Below are 21638 nucleotides of genomic sequence, written 5' to 3'. Positions count from 1 at the left end.
AGTGGAGCTAAAGAAATCAAAAGCAAATGAAAAATGAGCTCCCTCAGCAGCTTTTTTTTTTCTTTTTTTTTTTTTTTTTACTGAATGGGTCACCTTTTTATTCCCAGACAATTTTAGGAGAATTTAGCTGTTAAATTAACGGATGAAGATGTGGTATGTTAATACTATTTTTATTGTGTTTTCTCGTGGAAAAGAAAGCATCCATCAGCTTTGGCAAATACAGGCCTATTTCAATAAATTAAGAGAATGACTCCAATCCCCGGAAAGCCTTTTCCCCCCACTACTCGAGGAAGCCGCAGTTCTTTCAGACTAAACATCCATCCTGCTCTAAGGTTTTCCACCTCACCAGAGAGCAATTCGAGGGAAAAGAAAGAAAAAAAAAGAATATATATATATATATATATATATATTTATATACAGCCATGTATCAAAGCCGCCACGTAAACTCCAGAAGAGAACAAGAAGTGGAAGGAGCAAACGGAGCGGCTGGCAGCGCCCTCGGCGACGCCTTCTCCCGCGGAGCGGCTGCGCCGCCGGCCGCGCAGGTGGAGGCAGGCGGCGGCCGCGGCCGCGGCGGGCCGGGGCGGGCCGGGGGAGGCTCCTCGCCCTGACGCGGCGGCGGGGAGGAGCAGGGCCGCTACAAGCTGGCGCCGGGCGCCGGCTGCGCCGCTTCCAGGCGGGCGAGGCGGGCGGCAGCGGGCGCTCGCTCGCTCGCTCCCCCGCACGCCGCCGCCGCCGCCGCCGGGCGCGCTCGGCCCGGCTCCGCCGCCGGCACCCGCGCGGCGCCCATGGCACAGCGGGGCGGGCGCTGCCGCACGGCCCCGCGCCCCGGCGGTGAGTGATGCGCGGCGCCGCGGAGGCGGCCAGCCCGGGGCGGAGGCGGGCGAGCGGGCGCGACCGCGGCGGGGATCTGCCCGGCCCGGCCCGGCCCGGCCCGGCACCTGCTCGCAGCAGGTGGGAGCCGTGCGGAGCCGCGCGGCGCGGCCAGGCAGCGCGCCCGGGCGGGCAGAGGCGGCGGCGGGCTGGGGAGGCAGCGCCGCGCGGAGCGGCGCGGGGGAACCGACAGAAGTGGCCAGCAGCACCTGGCTCCGAGCCCCCTCCGGGTTTGGCCCCTGCGCGCTTTCTTACTTATTTTTGTGTTAAACCTCGTTCCCCGCGGGGCTGACTGACGGGCACATGAAGGCAGAACGGCTCGGATGCGGAAGCCGAGCGCGGGGCTCCTACCTGGCGGCAGAGCAACTTGCGAAAGCTCCTCCGAGCATCTCCGGTGCGCCCTCCCGGCGGGCGCTGGGCAGGGGCAGCGCGCCGGCCTCCGCCCCGCGGCGGCTCCGGGAGCGCAGAGCCTAAGTCGAGCTCCGCGCCGCGCGGAAGGGCTCGCCCCCCGCTCCAGGGCCGGCTGGGGCACTGCGGCTTCGGCGTGCCCTCCAGGGCTGAGGATGTAAAAGGCTCAAATCTTTTGAGGATCAAAAGATGCCAGGAGGCAGAGGTGGCACTCCCGACTGGGGGAGTTCTCGCAGGTCTTTGTCGTGGGTTGGTCTCATCTTCCAGCCGTTCAAAAGATCAGGAAAGGGCACCCTGCTAAGCAGAGCCAATTCGGCCATCCCGACTGACTGGAGATTTCAGTATGCCGTTCCTTCCACTCTATGTGCAGTATGCTGTGGGCTTTCTCTATTCCAAGACTATTTCTCTTTGGATACTGGGGAGAAAAAAAAGATCTGGGAAGTCCCCTGAACTGCAAGAGGCTTCGAACCAGCCACATGTACCAGGCTTGAAGGGTTTGGGGATGCCGGGACCATCCTCCTAGCATAGGAGACCTGTTCATTGCCCACTTGCACCAAGAGGCCCTGCAGTATATATGGCAAGTGGAATCTTTAGTAGGAGAGGTTCAGTACAGTATATGCCCGTGAACTGGCTAACAAATGTGTGCGTATGTATATATGAAATAAGAATTTACGTATCTGCCAGCATTTCTTGCACATGAACAGGTGCATTTCCCACATTTCTCAGAAAGGTGCACCTTTCAATAAGAGCACGGTTACTGACATGCTCTTCCAGCAGCCCCCCTCCTTTTTTTGGTGGGGGTTGAGGGGAGGAGGGTAAGATGCAGAGGTTTCCGAAGTTACCACTATCAAATGAATGTCTCTGGTAGGTCAGCAGCAAGATTATGCACTGAAGCAAATCCAGCTGCTGCAGTGGAGAGGCAGTAATTTAACACAGCAAAATCTGACCTCAGAACTGCCAGGTGCTGTTTTGTGCCCCCTTCCTTGTTAGGATACTACCTTGGTTATTCTGAATTAGCCATATACTTCTACAGAAATTACAGAAAAAAAGAGTGGGTGGGAAAGTTTTCCAGCACAGAATATATATATACACACACACACAGATATATATACACACACATATATATATATGTGTATATATATATATATATATACACACACATATGCACAAATACATAACTCTATTTTTCCATTAGAAGAAACCAGGAATGTTTTAGTCTGTTGACTAGCCTAGGTTTTCTCCTTCCCCTCCTCAGAAATGCCACCCTAGAGTCAAGAAAAGAGTCTTTCAAAATATGTCAGAACTGATGCATTTTCATGAAGAGTTTTGCTAAGTAAAGAAATGAAAATATCCCTGGCTGGTCTAAAATGGAAGATCCTGCTGGGTCACCTCTCTTCTCACTCGAGAGGCTGAGGGTTCCCTCCAGGTCACTGTGTAGTACTTCACTTAGTAAATTGATTGGTTTAGCTAAGCCTAATACAGTGATGACCTCACCAGTGGGTACTCTGCTTTAGTGCTATTCTGGAGTCAAGCAGCAGGAGGGTGGCAGACAAAAATTAGCTTGGAATATGAACTGAAAGATTTGGAGGGTTTTTTTGTTGTTGTTGTTTAAATGCATCTTACTGGTATTTGAAACAGGCCTACATCTACAGAGAATGGTAAGAAATTGCTTGGCAGAGGTAAAAAAAAAAATGGAATTGCTTAATATATTGTGTTCTCTCTTTCAGTACAGAAAAGGAGCAAGATAGATAGGACAGAGCCATCCTTTCCCACAGGTTGCGCTCCTGGGGAGGGCTCTGATGAATTTGGAAGCAACTACTAGCTCTGTGATACATTTCTGCTTCCTAATTAGTAGGTGACCCATCTTGCTTGGAAGCGGGGAGGGGAGTAGCTTCTGGATTTTGAATTGAACATTTGGGTTTACTGGGGGATAGAAAAGGCAGCACTACTGTGTACTTCCCTTTCTCTCTATGAAGGAGACAGCGACCAAACAATTGGTAGAAGAGGCTGGTAAAGGGATTCCATTTTAGTAGTCAGTACAAAAATTTCTATGCATCATGAGTTTTTCCAGCTTTTTTGTTCTGCTATAATGTCCCATTTTACTTTTACCTGCATGAGATTCTCTGATATCTAAAGTGTTCTATCTTCTAAGAATTTTTTATAATCTCTTGGCATGAAAAATCACAATAGTCCTTTCTGACCTTAAGAAAAAGAGTGCATGTTATATATAACTACAGTCTATTATAAATTCTGATACTTTATTGCTCACATTGGAGCTGAACTCCAGACATGAGCCAGTGACCTAGCTAATTTTTATAAACTGTATTTATCACAGCAGGTGCAGAAGTGTAGCAGATTCAGCCAAAAATTCTTCCCACCAAGTCAGCCTTCCTCAGCTTATTAAGTTTCTTTAACCAATACTTAGACTTTTAAAGTATATTTCTGAAGGCTTAAGCTGATAGACAACATACCATTTTACCACATTGAAATTGTGACTAGATTTCTTAATATATTGACTATGAAAGGTAAACCTTTTATTTTAAGTATAATTAAATGCAATTTGAGGCAGGCAGTCTAGGTAGCTAGACAGTATCGGTTAGTCCCTTTAATACAGACTACACTTTCTTATCTTTTCTCCTCCCCTATTAATGCATAGTTTTTTTCTTTCTTGTATAATGAGAACTGATCAATAGTTTATGCCCCTGGAGATCTATGGCTTCAGTAGCATATAGTTCTATTTAATACACTTGTCTTTGTACAACTCACTATAAAGCAAGCAATTACTTGTAGTTAATTATGGGAAACTAGAATTCAAGCATTTATTGGCACATTACTTTTTTTTTTGAATGTGATTAAAAAACAGTGGGGGAGAGTGTGGGAAGCATTTCTTCAGGAAGAGGGCATTGTGAAAAGGTTTAACAGTTAACAGCAAAATGCAGAATATATTTCTGAAGATAAGGAGTTTCATAAACCAATTATATGAAAAAAATGCTCCTTTCAGGAAAAGCTCTCGATTGAGCTTTAAGTGATGGTCCTGTACTACAGAGTATAATGCTAACTGGGTACAAAATGTCACTTGAAAGAGATCATATGAACTGCTACAGAATATATCTTATGGCAAGGACCATCTATTCTTAGAGAATAAGAATATATACTGTTCACAGCAGTGAATTCTTGAAGATTAAGTACACTAGAATTGATCTAGTCCAGTATTTTTTAAAGATAGCTCCAAATACAAATATTCGGATCACTGACTTTTCATCAGTTTAGAAAGTTATTTGTAGAGCTGGTTAGCTCAATTATGGTTTTCCCAATATAAGAAGCCAACATAGTAGATTTGTGAGTTGTACTGCACAGCCAGTTTTCACCAGCAAAGTAGTACTCCTGTATTTTGCAATACTGACTACCCAAATATAGGCTGCTAAAGCAAAGGAAAATAATACAACCCACAAACTGTCCTAAGGTTCTGTCATACCTGCAAAACTAAAGATATTTTAGAGAGTAAAGTATTTCTCTCAGATTTTCAGCTCTAATCTCCCTCTAGAGACAAACCGTAGCAACTGATCTGTGGTGCTCATTCAGGCCAGGCTGGGTGTTTTCATATGCCTCGGCAAAGCTGCCTGCAATGAAGTGCTTCAGCTCTGCAATGAGAGAAAGTAAGGAGGTGCCAGACCAAGCCTGCTCTTTCTCTGTCCCTACAGTACCACAAAAAACAGAGCTTTTGTTTAATGATGCTAGCAGGAAGTCACCTACATGTTTGTGGAAAGGGTGTAGAGCAGGGTGCCTTTCTCCCAGTCGCTGTCCTGGCAGCAGCCATGTCTCATTAGCCCTGCTGAGCCCCTCGGTACTTTTAGTGAAGTATCCCCTTGTCAGAGTCCCCGTGGTCCCGACCTCACGCTTACTGACTGCCGTACAGACACTCTTGTGTGTCGCCTCCTCCTCACCTGGGCAGCTAAATCTCTAAGGCTGTTACAAAAATTCAGAGCTATATCCACTTTCCTATTTCCTCTCTTTTCCACTCCCAGCAAAAATGAAGTTATCAACCCAGACAAAAAGTTAATGCTGATTAAACTAAAAATTATATACAATTTAAGTAGTTTAGGCCATGTCCTTGAGAGAGGATAAATATACTGAGCCATTCAAATACCTTGGTAATGTGGTAATACATGGTCAGAAATCATAAAACAGTGACACATGTTTTAATGAGCACTGAAATATGACAGCTACTGCCCTCATACTGCATTTAGTGAGAAAAAGTTTTCATTCATTGCCAAGTCACTATTACTTTTGAAGAGCTTTTAATCATTAAAGCTGATTTGAATGGCAGTGTCCACACTGAATCTTGTTGAATAAACACTATGGTATTTTTGCTAATTAATTGGAGAAAGCTGAAGAGAAGATTAAGAAAAAGCAATCAGACTTTTTGAAAAGTCTTTGAATAATCTTCAAAGCACCATTTAACATAAACTGTTTCTTCAACCAACTTGCTCGTTTACTGGTAACAAATATAATACTACTGTCAGTTATATTTTGGTACAAATCTGGAATACAAAGTCATTCAGTGAAGTCACGTATGCTCTGAATGACTTGTAGAGGCAGTGAAGAGAATTCTTAAAGCAGAAAAGTAATTTGGCAGAGTTGCTGCTATAAACTCTTCAATGCAAACTTATTATTGTTGAAACAGTTTTTCAGACGTACGAATTACAAAGCTATGGAATACATATTTGCATTCTAGTCACCAAATTTCAAACCTGCATAAAGCAATGAAGAAGGCATAAGAGAAGAAAGTTGAATGACAGCCAAGTTATATGCAGTTTTATTCCTGGACACCACTTTGCCCACACAACATATGTTCTGTGCTGAATTTAGAGGAATGTTCATGTCCATTGTGTTGCACTAGTCTAACACAACAAAATCATCAGTCCAGATATCAAACCTATACAGTTTGTAAGAAACAAAAGAGAATGAAAAGAAAAACAAAGCCTTACTGCTTGCAAGTAAAACAACAGTATTATATATGTGCTTTGAATGGCATAGTTACTGACATGGTTCATTAGGTATGCATAAAGGCAGTAAATAGTACAGCAACCCTGTTGCAGTGTGGACTACCTGATGCACATCTGAACAAATAGTAGAAAAAAAGGCAAAAACCAAAAAAGAAAAAAACCCTGAATTTTGTATATTTGAAACACAAGATACTCCCAAGTTTTTCTGAGGTCTCATGCTGCAAAAGAAAGCAGTCGTTTTTGTTTATTTAGAAAAAAATACTCCCAAAATAAGCATTTCAGTTAGGAATGAGAAGACAATGAGGCAGCTCTCCAGTGAGGCTCAAAGGGCTACCTGAAGCAAGGCCCTTACTACCACAGCGTAAAATCCCACAAGCTCGATTCCCAACAGAGCGATGTGAGCCTAAGACAAGAGCAGAGCTGCAGTTAAGAAACACTTCACTGTGTACTTGATTGTACCTGATTCCACCCAAACATTCCCATGCTATATCCAGCCAAGGGAAGGCATGATTTTAAAAAAAAAAAGTAATTGAGTGGTATATAAATTATAAATTAAAAAAACAGTCCCATGAACTGGTACATATAGTTGATTTAAAAAACAACCAAACCAAAAATCCCAGCAGTGTGTTCTGTCAGTAATAACCGAGTGTAGCAGTTAAAAGTTAATTTTTCTGGAGACAGATTGCTTATTGCAGAACTCTGTTATTAGCATAGCATACTTCAATCTGACTACTAAGTTAAAGCCTGACAGTGGAAGCTCTTATTTCTTAACTCCTTTCAACAACAGTTCAACCTGTTCTCACTGAAATCCTATTATGTTTTTCTAGTAAGGTGTAAGACAACTCAGACTTACTATTTTTGGAGCTAGTCACTCTTAAAATATACTCTGGAGTAAGTGGCTATTCCTTTACTCTGTGACCTTAAAATTCATCAAGAGTTGATGTTCTGTTTTGCTTATGTACTCATCAGTCGTCCATCTAAACGGACTGTTGCTGTATCATTTGATCGCATTGCTTTTACATATGGCAGCAGCTACTTCACTGGGGACACAGACCATGAATTCACCTGTACTGAATTGTCACCCAGTGCCCCCATGGAGGGGTTAAAAAATTAAGGACATTCCTTGCAAAGCCTAAAGTGGATTAACCTGAGAAAGATTAACAAGAATGGCAAGGACAGGGAAAGAGAGCAGGAGATTACTGGCAGCAGCCAAAAAGGAACACTCTTAACCAGACAGAAGTCATAACAGTCACCAAAATTGAAAGAACGAGTTTCTCTGTTAAGTTTTCTCGTAATAGATATCAGGGCATAACCTTCTGCCTAAGACAAGTCATGGCCACGAGCTCAAAGCCCACAGGCACCCAGCAATGAAGACGCCTATGGCTTTAGGTCCACCATGGCACTTTGCTTCCCTCACCTCCCAGCCTCGATTTCTGCTTCCTAACAATACAGCTGCCTTGTAGCCCTTTAAAGACGATTAGAAAAGTGAAAGTGTAAAAATAATAATCATTAGCAAACACCAGGAAACAGGCGTGCTCCATTCAGGATGGAGTCATGACCTCTGCAAATGACAAACTATCACACAGAACTTTCCAGATCGCCTAGAAACACATCATTAGTCTTTGTCACTCTGGGACTTAGCTTATTGTGGATGTCATTAGTTTCTTTTCAGATTCTCTGGAGAATTTCCAAAACTTAGCCCTTGCGTTTCCTCAGGTTGTTCGTACATAATTTCATGGTCCCGCCCTGCGGCACAAGTTGTTCCACGCTGAAATCCTGCCTTGCAGGGGCCTAGTAAGGCAAACCACTCTGCCATCATGGTTTCCACTTCTATACGGACTAAAATCCTACTTCCAGAAGCCCTCCACTGAGGTTACAAAATCTTTAGAAGCCATCCTAATATAGGAAGCTTATAAATACAGCCACCTTATAACACGACAACCTTAACAGATTTGCTACATTCACACATGTGATATGAGAAAGGCTCAGAAGGCCATTAAGATACCACTCCAAACATGGTATTAAAAAAATCCTTTAATTGCAGTATTTACTAGTCTTTTGATAAACAAAGGCTAAATGTTGTTGTTTACCTCACAGCAGCCTGCTAGCCAGCCTTCCCAAATAGCCGTGGCATACTTTCTCGCCTGACTACTTGGATTGGGACCATAGCTCTTTTAGCATTTTGCTGATGCAGACATACTATAGATTATAACATAATCATTACCTTACCTTTTTGCAGGATGGGAACCCATGCCACCTTCTTTCCCAAGGCATTTGTGCATTTAGGCCTCGAGAAAAAGAACCCAGGCCTCCCATTGCAGAGAGCAGGCCTCACTAAAACAAGAAACGTCTCCTCACAGTCACTGAGGCCAGAGTAGAGCTTCCTCCTTTTGCACAATCTTTGCCCCTTTGCTTTGTCGTGCTGGGAACCCCGCTAAAAGACGGAGACCATAAGCTCACAGCAAACACTGATGGCACTTAGAATCCGTACAAAATTCCACTTTCCTCTGGTCTGCTGCTCACCCAGAGCTCCTCATAACTTACTCCTAGAGACCACTACAGCCCTGCACAGAGGGGCAGGCTCCTCCTAGAGCAGGAGGCTTTTCCCCAGGAGGCCCTGCAGGAGACTGCAACCCCCATGACTTGTGCACCATGCTCAGCTCCGGGGGAGGCTGTCTCCTCCCAGCCCACACCTCCTCCTGCCCAGGTTTTGTTTCTAAGACAGACCTATTCCTGCAGATAAAAAAGCACTGAATTCGCCTGTGCTAGTGGGTCTACTCTCCTGAAATCAGATTTACAAATAATAATAAATACTCTGGATGAATCTTGGGTGCAAGAGAAAGATTCATGATGCTCTTATCTCCTGATGACTGGAATCCTTTTCTCACAGCGTTATTGTACGTACTGCCCTTAAAGAACATCCGTCTCTCCAGTGAGCTATGAGCCTCAGGTTGGGAAAAGAGTTTGATCAGTTTTGAATATAAAAATACTTGCAGTGTGGCTTTAGTAGTGACATATATGATTAAAAATTTTCTTTTTTTTCTCCCTCAGCAAAGTTTCTGTTTGAGAAATACGTGTTCGCTCAGCAAAACAAAAACAGCTTTTAAAGGTTGCTCTCTGTGGAAATCACTCCATGCCCCATTACCTGCTTGAGTGAAACCAGACTAAGAACCTCTGTCATGGCAGCTTTTCTGCTGGGAGCTGTGTTGCTTGTTGTTCAACCTCATATTGTGCCTTCCAGACCAGCTGTAAATTCAAAGGCTGAGACCTCTTCTCAGTCTGTTCCAAGAGAGCTTTTAAAGAAAACATCTCAAAAAAATGACTTCAAGGAAAACATTCATTCTAATGGATCATGCCAGCAGCTGCCACAGACTATTATTATTGGAGTGAGAAAAGGGGGAACAAGAGCTTTGTTAGAGATGTTGAGCCTCCATCCAGATATCGCGGCAGCAGAAAGTGAAGTTCACTTCTTTGACTGGGAAGATCATTACGGAAATGGATTGCAGTGGTATATTAATCAAATGCCATTCTCTTATCCCCATCAGATCACAGTGGAAAAAACTCCAGCATATTTCACATCACCGAAAGTGCCTGAAAGAGTTTATAACATGAACCAATCAATGAGATTGCTCCTGATTTTAAGAGACCCAAGTGAGAGAGTACTATCAGATTACACCCAAGTGTTCTATAATCACATGCAGAAGCACAAGCCGTATCCATCCATTGAACAATTTCTGATTAAAGATGGTGAACTCAATGTGGACTACAAGGCAATAAACAGAAGCTTATATTACATTCACATGCAAAACTGGCTGAAGTATTTTTCTCTTGACCACATCCACATTGTAGATGGGGATAAACTAATCAAAGATCCCTTTCCAGAAATAGAGAAGGTAGAGAGATTTTTGAAGTTATCACCACAAATAAATGCTTCAAACTTTTATTTCAATAAAACTAAAGGTTTCTATTGCCTACGGGACAGTGGTAGGGAACGTTGTTTACATGAGTCAAAAGGACGAGCACACCCACAGGTAGATACCCGTTTACTTGAGAAACTGCATGAATATTTCCATGAACCCAACAAGAAATTTTTTGAGCTTGTTGGCAGAACATTTGACTGGCACTCATTTGTGGCAAGTTAGTGGTAAGCTTCAGAACCTATGTTCCAGTGTACATTTAGGAATTTTAAAAAGGGCATTTAAGCTATAATTTATTTGTAAAATCCATAAATACTTCTGTACAGTATTAGATTCACAATTGCCATATATACTAGTTATATTTTTCTACTTGTTAAATTTGAAAGCATTTTGTATTGTTTTTCATGGTTGTTAACATTGTGTATTATGTGTCTATATGAAGAAACTAAAATATTTCACTGCAGAAGATACTCTCTTGAGAATGTGTTGTCTTTTTAAGAAATAAGAGATTCATTTCAATAGAACGTTTCAGAATTATCTGAATATTTTAGTCTTTCTGGATTACTGTGGACTTTCCCCTTTAATTGCTAATGAATATACTCAACTTTACATTTCCCTTTCTCTTGCTTTAAAACACATCATTTAATAATTTATTTTTATTTGAAAATGTTTTTGTGTTTAGCAAAGTGTTCCATCCTGCTTTACAAAACTATTTCTTGATAAAATGGTACTTCTGATACATGCTGGGACAGGCACATCCAAGGGACAACAGAATGCTCTGTAATAATACATATTAACTGCTGCACTTACCTTCATATTTAATATTATAGCAAGTTCTCCTGGAAGTACAGTGCTAGTTTCATGGCAGATTTTTAAGATCCTGCGGGGACCAGCTCATAAAATCTACAATTGGCTGAAGAAATATAGCCAACCTGAAAACTTCCTACAGTCTCAGAATGTGTATTTACTTCATAATGAGAGAAAGTGAGTTGAGAGAAAAATTTAAGCAATATGGGGACATTTTAAAGGTTGCTTATGACTGTTCCTAGATTTTATAGCATATATTTATCCTTTCCCACCACTGAAAACCAGTACATACACCAGAAAAATTGCCTGCTCTAAACTCTAGTAAACAACAATTTAATTCTTACATTAACACACCTGTACCCCATTTAAGACTGTTTTATATGAGTTGGCTGTTGCTTCACACTAATGAAAATTGTCCAAGGATTACTGTTCTACTGCTCTCCTTCCAAGAACCACAATGCCAAATCTTGATTGAAGTGGAATTAACCCCAATTCCATGAATTCTTATGGTTCTCCATCTACTAAAAATTGAAGTTAAGTCATTAGAACTTTCCATTAATAAAAACTAGAGTTCACCTTGTCTACAGTAGGTGTTCTGATGTTTTGTTAGCCATCAGTTTCTGGAGTTAGAGTTAATACTTTGTCCAGACAAGGCTTACTAGAGTACTGCCGTTATGAATTCCTAATTTTCATTTTAAGATCTAGAGTACACCCATTGAACGTTCAGTGACAGCACTGTGTAAATTCAGTCTTGTAACTGATTGTTACAATCTTTTACAAAACTTAAATATAGATGCATTAGTTTTTTTTCTGGTGAGATGGTGCAAACTTGGGCACTGTGACAAAGTACCATCTGGATGCAAACATCTCGTATTATGCTGCTTGCATGAAAATTTGCAGATGCTGCCCCTCTCTCTCCCAGTCCTTGTGCACCTGCCCAAGCTGGATTCAGCCTCAGAGAGGTTGTTGGTGTTGTTTTATAAAGCAAACCTTTGACGAAAGCCTACAATGAAATGGTATTGTACTCAATAAAATATTTTCTGAATTGCATCTTTCCCTTCTCTTTTGTTCAACAGTTCCTACTTTGGAAGACCATAATTTAGGATTCAATCCCAGTTTAGACGCAGGTTAAATGTTACTTAGGAATTCAACAGTAGCCTAGTGGATTCATTGGTAAGTAATTGTTTGCTACCGACTTGTTCCTTCACAGTCGATCATTGACCCAGAACTTACAAGGACGGAGTGTTGCTAGTGGCAAGAATGTTACATCTTTCATTAGACCAAAAAAATACCAAAAAGTAGCATGATCCTATTAAAGGTTTAGAAAGGAGAACTTTATGGAATTTCATGTAAGGTGGGACAGTATCTTTTCCTCCACTCATTGTTATCTCGTTTCCCTGCTGATATTATCTTTGTAGGAACCATCTGGACATAAGAGATTTCAGCCCAGAAGAAAGGTTTCTCACATTACTATAGACCCATCTTCACTATTGCCTCCTTATGATACCAGACTGATCCTGCAGCTACCAATTTTTTGCTAGGAAAAAGGAAAAATACTACCAGGCAGCAGAAGAGAAAGGGAGTATGGAGCGCTCTGTCTGCATTTTTGCCTCCCCATTGCTAGTGCACAGGGGACAATCAGTTACTATCTCTGTGGTCAAAGAGCCACAAGAATACCAGAGGAAGGGATGCATCAAGGTGGTGCATCATGTGGCAGAAGCCTAGAACTGTGAATGCCACAGCAATACTGACATCTAATTTTGGTACTGAGAATGCTTTTAGATGTATAATGCTTCTTGATATCAGTGTCTTGCCTGTCTCCAAGCAGGATATCCCCCCATTTGGATGTGTGTTACGGGCTAGTCTCCGCAGAAAGAGGAGCAACAACCATCTGGGTAACTTACTGAGTTAGTGCTAGGACCTCACAGCATGTTCTGCATGGGATCAGGAAGTGAAATGGCTGAGACTGAGGCAACCAGAAGAGAGGAAGCAAGCAAACTGCAGGAGGAGAAAGAACGCAGGAGACAATAGAGAAGGACTCTTTCTCCTCACCCTAAGAAATCTATGAAAGAATACAGCCTGATGTTAGGGGATACGTTGGAGATAGTGCTGGATATTCGAGGCCTGTAGGGCCTTGACATGCTTCTAGCTGCAATCTAACCACTTCATGGGGACATCCTGAGGCACCAGTTCACAGGATTCATGTGTTGGACCCTGAGTTCATAAGTGTCCCACAGACAGTATATCATACCTACTATACACGCCTTGTGCAGGGATGGCAGGATACTACAATGCCTCAGCCTGGAGGCTGCACAGCTAGCAGTATGGCTATTACTCTGGAAATGCCCAGTGAATGACTCTCACAGTAATAATAATAATAATGGTAATATTTACCTGCAACAAATGCCCCAAGTGTTAATTTACATGTTAAAATGCTTAGAACTGGCATTCCAAGTGTAAATTCTCAGCATAACAAGGGCAACATTCACTTTCCACAAATGCATCACTGCATTTAAATATATTTGCTAGCATAATTTCCAAAAAAACCTCAAACAACAGCAAAAATGTAAACAGAAGAAAGTGAGGAGAATACAGAAAGAGGCTGAAGTACATTCAGATTTCGATTCTGGAATATTAATAGTGAGCTTTGAAGTCATGCCTATTCATAAAAGAAAAAAAAAACCCTGAAAATGCCCTTCCAGTGTTATGCAATACAGGTATTTCTTTATGTAAAATTCTACCATCTGAGGTTTAAAGTACAACCGTTTGGGTGTTGCTCCAGAGACCTGTTTCCTCAAGGCTGCCAGCCAAATCTGTGATCACCGGCAAAGAACAAAATAAACACAAACCTTGTAAGAATCCAATGTCCAATTCAAAGCCTACCACTTCCCTTGACTACAAGTGGAAATGCCAATCAAGCCATTAATCAGGGTGGCACTGCAGGACTAACCCTTGCCCTTTGCCTCACAACATGGATTAATGGGAGTACTTTCACATACTGAAGAGAACAAAGTTTAAACCATACTGATTATCCCATAAGCAGAAAGATCACTTCAGTTTTCTTCACAAGTGATGCATAAAACAAGAGTGAAGTAAGGGAAAAGTCTCCTAAGAAAAAAAAAAGAAGACAGAATTTATTATTTCATGATCATTTTGCATGAGCTTTGCTTTCCTTGTACCTTTTTCCTGATGCTGAAGGTAAAATAGTATCTACTGTGCTTGAATAAATTAACATTCAAAGCAACATTGCTTTGAAACATCTCAGAAAAGATCCACCTTTTTTTTTTAAGCTTGCCTGAATCTATTTGCATTAGGAGTATGATAGTACTACAGCCATCAAAGAGTGTGTGACACACTTACCACAACAGAATGCTTTCGATGGGAACTTCCTATGTAGAGCTCAGATCTGATCATCTCACATTTCCTTCTCTGTGTGCATGTTCAGACTCCGTATCTCCAGGAAGCCAGGCTTCTCATTCCCTGTTGTCACTCATACAGACTCCAGATGTCAAGGGAAGTAAGATGGGGCTAGGAATATTGTGATGTATCTGCTCTAGTTAGTATGACTAAGCAGACATTTAAGAAAGTTCATACATACACACCACAAGCAAGATGGTGTACATCAAAAGTACTTCTAAGACGAATATCCCTTCTTATTTCTCTTTTCAGAGTCTGTGACTTAGCAGTTCCAATTTAGCTCACACTGTGAATGAAATTTTGTAGGAGTATTAGTAAACATCCAAACTCAGCGAGTAGATATTCTCTCATACAGTAATAAAGTAATAAAAATAATCAAGTAATAAGTATAATAAGGCAATAGTACTGAATTGAACTAACATATGCAAACAAAGCCTGTTGACCTGCTAATAGGTATATATGAGCCAAAGTATTTGCAAATATTTGGCCCTACAGCTATAAGTAAGATTATTGTTTCCACATTCTTAACCCAGTACCTTATTCATATGAGTCTCTCTCTTTAGTGCCGAGTTAAATTGGAAAGATTGTATGTTGAATGTTATTTCCTTAATTTTGCAATGTAATTGCATTGGGAAGGCCAGCTACTGGTGGAAGCTATGCAAAAATCTTATCTGAATGGAAGAAACTTCTATAATTATTTTGCTTGCCAGAAAGAAATGAAATGGCTTTTATGCATCTTAGAATATTAGCAGAGGAAGAATAGTACTCACTTTTCTTGCAACAATACACTATCCACAGTAAATACTCTACTTAACTCCCACACAAATAGTTTGTGCAGTTTTTAAGTTAATAGTGCAATAAACTCAACAGTGATGCTGCAGATTTTTAAAGGTCTTCTGGGATATATAAAATGTGCAAGTCAGGGTGGGAAGCAGCTGGATGCATAGAACAGCTGGTATCATTGGTCTGAGAACACTTATTTTTGTTTAATGATATGAGATATGAAATTTTTGGCTTGGATATCACTTTATCTTGTCTGTGAAAGCAATGTCTTCAATTAACTTCCCGGTCCATAATACTGTCACAATGATATGACCTTTTTACTTGCCATTGACATCATGTTCTGCCAAAACACAGTCTAAGGCCCCAACTCCAGACAGCAGGTGCATCAGGGACCCCTTAATACAAAAGAACAATTGCAATAAAACTCAGACACATAGTTCCAGTTATGAAGACACAGTTGTTTGGACTGTTCTGAAGTTAACAGCAAATTCTTGTTTGGATGAGGCTTGCAGAAACAGGAGCCTGTATGCATTCACAGTAAAACAGCAGCGTAAATAGCATGCCCTCATCTCCTGGGTCTTCAACAAACAGTATTTCAACAATAATTTTAATCTGTAGTCAAGCTGTCTTGAAATGAACAGGCCAACCTCCAGAACTCAACATGCAGGTTCAAAAACAAGAGTTCTTGCGGTATGTTTTACACCAGACAGACTTCTCACAGAATCACCTCTTACTAAATTTTGTGAAATCCTTCCTTCCTCTCCAATATACTTCTGCATTACATCTCTCCTGTAATAAACTGTAATATTAAAACCCTGTAAGAAAGCAGGTTCATATTCTGATGGTTAAATTATAGAATGTTTTTGTATGTTTGTTCTAATGTTTTAAAGTTTAATTGGATAAAATTCAGCTTCACGGGTCTCTCTCCTTGCACTACAGGAGGAACTATTGTGATACGGTCACATATGAGTATTTATCTAATGTAGCTGGTATACAGAAATGTACAATCAAAGGAACTTTCTGTTGCTAGAGTAGCAGTTACGTTACTGGCAACTTTATGACACTTCCTCAGACTCTGAACTGAAGAGTATTTATTTTGAAACAATGTAAATAATCTGACACACCTTGAGCGGTGTAGGAATGGCATCCTTTTTTCCTTCTTTTTTTTTTTTTTTTTTTTTTTGCGCACAGGTAAAAGGAGGTATCAGCAGTAACACAAACCATGTTATGTAGACAGATAACAAAAGTTTATGGAAATGTTGCTAAACCAAAGGTATCATAAGAAGTGTACATGTGGTGCAGGAAAAGAAATTAAACTGTACCATGTCTTTTTTATTGTGGTATCTTTTCATTCAGTTGCCTGAACCTGGGTGTAGCTATGCAAGATGAATAAGAAAGAGAAAGCAGATAACTCTACATGAACAGAACAACTAGTCCATTTTGAGTGTCATGCAGGCTGGGCCCAGCGCCAGACAGCCAAATGAAGAGACAAAGTCACTGGAAGTAGATAGTAATAGAAGACTGGAAAGCCTTGCCATAGCTTCATTCCCTGAGTTCACATCCTTACACATGATGAACAAGCGTTCTCAGGAAGCAGTTTCTTGTCCAGATCTTGTCTGTGCTACTGAAACAGAGAAAAGGCATCCAGATCCATCCCTGAATATTGGTTCATTCCCATGCCATAAGGTCTTACTTCTCTTTTTAAAAAGCCAGTGCAATACAATGAAATTAGACTTATTATCCACTACATGTCTGGCCTTCCTTTTCTGTTTTTAAATGTGTACCAAGTTTTCCATCTGCTACCAATAAAAGGGTTTGATGAATAAATGATTTACAGCCTGCACAAGAAAAGTTCATATTAAACATTTTGTAGATAGGAGAATTGCAAAAGAGGTTCTTTTCTCATAGAAAAAAAGAGCATCTGTGGACCAGTTGGTTTCTTGCTGAATAAGCCAACTGGATATGATACCACTTTTGGCAGCTCCACTGTTCTTGTGTGGGCTTCAGTTGTATGAATTTCATAAGATATTTATTATTGAATATAGCTGTATATTGAATGCCATGTATATCATCTTTTATGATGTTGGCATTAGTTTTCCAAGTTAATTATTTAACATCAAGTGATGTTAAAATCCTAGTGCTGTTTTTTTCATATTTAATAAACTGGAGTCAGCTGATGTTTAGGCATTCACAACCTGAAAAGAAAATAATATAAAGTCAAATTGCCTCAGATGCTCCTTTTCTATGACTCATACAAGAACTTTTTACTGCAGTCATATAGGAGAAAGTTAAACTTGAAGCATGCCAAATAAAGGAAAGGATTAAATATTCTTTATAAATAGAGTGATACATGAAAAATCAATTTTAGCAAGTGAATTAGTTGTTCGTGAAAATGAACAGAGATTGACAGCTCAGGAAAATGAAGAGCCTTTCGTGGTCTCAGAGTAAGTCTCAGATGGATGTCACAGACTCTGTGGGGACCTGCAGAGTTCTGGCATGTTCCCTCCACCTTGCCACAGGCATGCGAGAGGCGAGTTGCCTCTCATCTGTCAGCAAAGGATGCCTCTTCTTCTCTGCCCTTGAACTGGTCTGCTCAGCTGCTGCAACAAACCACCGGATATGCTGGAAGTATCAACTTAAACATAAAGTGACTTAGTAGTATCAACTGTCTTCACCTCCCTGACTGTTTGCCCTACTAACAGTTGTGCTAAATTAGCTGAGTGAAGAACGTGCGCAGTGCAGACAGCAGGAATATATTACACAAATACTGCTGCTAAACTCGTCATTACATTACCTTATTTAGGAGAGCGTTTTGGCATTGCTTCTACTAACTTAAGGACCTCAGTTCTTTAAAACTGCAGCCACTTCCTTGGCAGACCAACCAACACCTTCTGTGTTTCATTGTCCAGTAATAATTACTTGCTGGGGGTTACTCCCCCTCCATTTCTTTCTCCTCACACAAGTGATTCAAAGTGTGGTTTCAGGATACACCAGCTATTGTTTGAATTTCAGATACACTGCTTACACTGGCCAAAGCTGGGCCAGAACAGGAGTGCATTCAGTTAAAAAGAACCCAAGCAAAAATTGTTTTTTTCAGGTTCATCATGCCCCTTGTTCTGCTTTCAGGGACAGTGATATAAATATGGAGGCTTACGTAAAGTCATCTGAGAAAAAAGAAAGACCATACTATAGCTCCAAAACCATATCTTTTGAAGAGCTGAGATACCAGGAAGGCCACCTTTTTCTCTTGCTTGTGAACATGCAATTTTTAACTATATTTAATGTCAGACTTCTTTATACCTATGAGAGGAGAATTTTTGGCTCTATGTTTAAAATGCCGTTAATAACCCTAATGAATTCAGTACCTTCTCATCTGTCATACCAATTTCCCCCCAGAATCAGTTCTTAACTTGGCAAGTGGGAAAGGCATCTAAAATTATTCTGCAGACAAATGTATTCACACAGTCCTGGTTGCCTTAAACAGAGCGATATTGAAGTAGTTTTCTAACATATAGTAAAGCCAGTGGATTCCAGGTTACAAGTTAAACCAACAAATTCCCAGCCTCACTGGAGTCACTACAGCAAAATATCACCTTGGTGCCTAAGCCAATTCTTCTACATCCTGTAAGTGACATACATCACTAACAGTTTAGGGAGTCCAATTTGCTGTTATGCATTATTCATTTAATGGCCTCATTCAGCACATTTGATTTTTGACTACAGGATATTCATTTCCAGTGCTCTGGCAGATATGCCATTCTTTGACAAAATATCTTTCAGAGTAACAGTGCCACAATCACTACTGTGAAATATCTACAGTTCAGTGATAATAATTTATACTTACAGAACTTCATTTCTTTCAAATGTTTTACATGTTTTACTGAAATGCAACCACCTTTTCAGTGGATAATAACACTCAAATTAAGTACGAAAATCCCCCCAAAAAAAGGAAGAGCAGAGGAGGCAATATTTTTGAGGAAAACAACCAAAAATCTACCCTTAATGAGGACAGTGAAAACTTTAATGTCTAGGTAAGACAAACAGGAACTTAATTTTAAGCATATCCACCACAGCCTTACATAGTGCTACTGTGCAGTATCAATTAATCTTGTTCTGAAAATGGAAATGGTGGGGAATGAATCAATGGTTCTGAAAAGAAAGAAAAAAATAGTATTTTTAATCAATGCCCTTCAACAGAACATTCAAGCAGAAACAGACACATTGAAAATCTAATTTAGTGAGAAGTTAGTAAGTAAGGGCCTGGTTTTTGAAGGCATTTTCATATCTGAAAATGTAGAAAGGTACTCAGAGGGATTTTCAAAGGGACCTTCAGAAGTATCTGATTCTTTTTAGGTGCTTGAATAGATGGTTCTGACAGCCTTCTGAAAGTTTTGTGAATATTGTCATGGGGAAATGGACTATACATCCTAAAAAAAAGCTCCAAAAACATAGAACCCACAACTGCAGCAAGAATGTTAAATTTTACATATCTACAAACTGAAGTGATAAAAATAAAATCTCCTAATCTTTAAAGATGCCTAATACTTAAAGCAAGGTCATTTCAGTGGAAGAAGCATCATTTTTCTGTCTATGCCACCACCAATGATAAGCACTCTCTGTAGCTTAGGCAAACCTTTTCTGAAAAGTGTTGCTGAATAATTTCTCCTTAGGCTAAAGTTAAAGAGAAAACAAACAAAGTGGAGGAGAAACCTCCCTGCTTTAGCTCTAGTTTTCGAAGGAACAACTGTAAATTGATGTGACAGGAATTTAGCCCAGGAAGTGAACAAATGGAAAAAACCCAATGCATCAAACAAAATACACAAACTTTAGACATACACCAGACCTCTCCAGATAGTAAACCAGACTCTCAGTTTATTTAAATGAACATAGGTTGAGTAAGACCAACACACCTTGTTATCATCAACTTTGTACTTTTTATCGTTGGAAAGGTGACTTTAAGAAAGCAAAAACTACTTATATTTATTCTAAAGTCCCTTTGCACCTCCGAAATGCTATAAAGGGCTTTATTAAAATGAGACTCAAGTCTTCCCTCCCTGGTCTCAGAAAAGAATAGCAGGGATATATTTAAGGTTATTTAGCTAGCCTTCCTTAACTAAGGACTAGACCACATCATAGCAAAAATCTTTAAAAATCCATAGCAGAGTTGGGTAGATCCATATTTTTTTCACAGAACAACAATAATCATATATAAATTAGCTTTACTTCTAATGTCCATTAAAGCTCGTGTCTCATAAAATTTCTTCCATCTAAATAAGCACATTTAGTTTTTACTTGCTGCCTGTCAATCCAATGCATGCTATGTAAAGTTGCCTTGCACAGATTTGACTTGTTCACTCTTTTACTGATCTAATTTAAAATCATGTTTGCTCTACAAATTTTCCAGCAGGGCATCAATAATCTGCTAACTTGATATGTTGCTTTACAGTTTATCATAGAAAAGACAATGAAGTTAAACACAGCAGCAGGATGCAGACAGTACCAGCACTTACAGATCATTGATAGTGTTCTGCAGCCCAAGCTGAAGATTTTTCATAGTTTAAGTTATTATTGTTTGATATCTCTAGAAAAGTCTACTAAATTATCGATATTTCAATACCTGTAACTTATGCATGAGGGAGAAACATTGAAATCAATGGAGGAAAAAATCAATGAAATCAAATTCTTATTTCTGGCTTTCTTGGAGCTTGTACATCAGTAAGGAAAGTATTCTTCTTGGCATTTCTAGTATATTATGTGAATGCCAATTTCCTTCTCTCCATTTCATACTTTGAAACAAAAAAATGAATATGCAGGAGTTGCTAATGGGGGAAATGTTGATTTGCTTATACAGGCAAGCAATACAGCAATAAGTTGAAGCAGACGACTGCAGAGTGATGTATGAAATGTAGACCCCAAGACCAGTCAGCACTCCTTCAAAAGGCATCTACTAATCACCTCTTAACACTTTTTTTGCCTTTGTGGATGATCTCTGAGAAAAAAGCAATGATTCCTAATCTGACTGCCAAGGTATGTAAGTTTAAAATACTATTTTGGAAAGCAGCAGCAATCACAACCACTGCCTTTCTTTAAGAGAAACACATCTAGAAGACCATGCTAATTTTTTAAGAGAGGTCTCTGACAGAAGGGATGTGGTCATCAGAGAAAGACACTCGTTAACTGCAGCACAAGCTCATGACTAAACTCAGTGATCAGCAGTAGTTTAAATAACAAGAAGTGGAAATCTGGAATTGCTACATATTTTGGCTCTTTTTGTTACATAATTAATATAGAAATTCATGCAGAAAAAGAGAATCAACCCCACCTATAACCTCCTCAGAGAGATGCTGTGGAATCTCTGATTTCACTCAATTCAGTCTAGACCAAAAGTCATCCTCATAAAGGCTCTCTCCTGGCACATTATGCTACC

At 40.3% G+C, this 21638-nt stretch overlaps 1 protein-coding gene across 1 annotated transcript; it reads left to right on the top strand.

Moving 5' to 3' along the window:
- Positions 1 to 752: 752 nt before the first annotated feature.
- HS3ST1 (heparan sulfate-glucosamine 3-sulfotransferase 1) lies at positions 753 to 12061 on the top strand. Its single transcript, XM_062574570.1, has 2 exons — positions 753 to 834; positions 9339 to 12061. Exon 2 carries the CDS (start codon positions 9467 to 9469, stop codon positions 10427 to 10429), a length of 963 nt encoding a protein of 320 aa, XP_062430554.1. The 5' UTR covers positions 753 to 834; positions 9339 to 9466; the 3' UTR covers positions 10430 to 12061.
- The last annotated feature ends 9577 nt before the right edge of the window (positions 12062 to 21638 follow it).

Source organism: Rhea pennata, chromosome 4 (genome assembly GCF_028389875.1).
Source record: "Rhea pennata isolate bPtePen1 chromosome 4, bPtePen1.pri, whole genome shotgun sequence".
NCBI classification, from domain to species: Eukaryota; Metazoa; Chordata; class Aves; order Rheiformes; family Rheidae; genus Rhea; species Rhea pennata.
Note: the sequence above shows the minus strand (reverse complement) of the source record. Positions and strands in the feature narration are given on the sequence as shown.

Coding starts and splice junctions, on each gene's coding strand:
- HS3ST1 (XM_062574570.1), top strand. CDS start 9,467: ATGGCAGCTTTTCTGCTGGGAGCTGTGTTGCTTGTTGTTCAACCTCAT.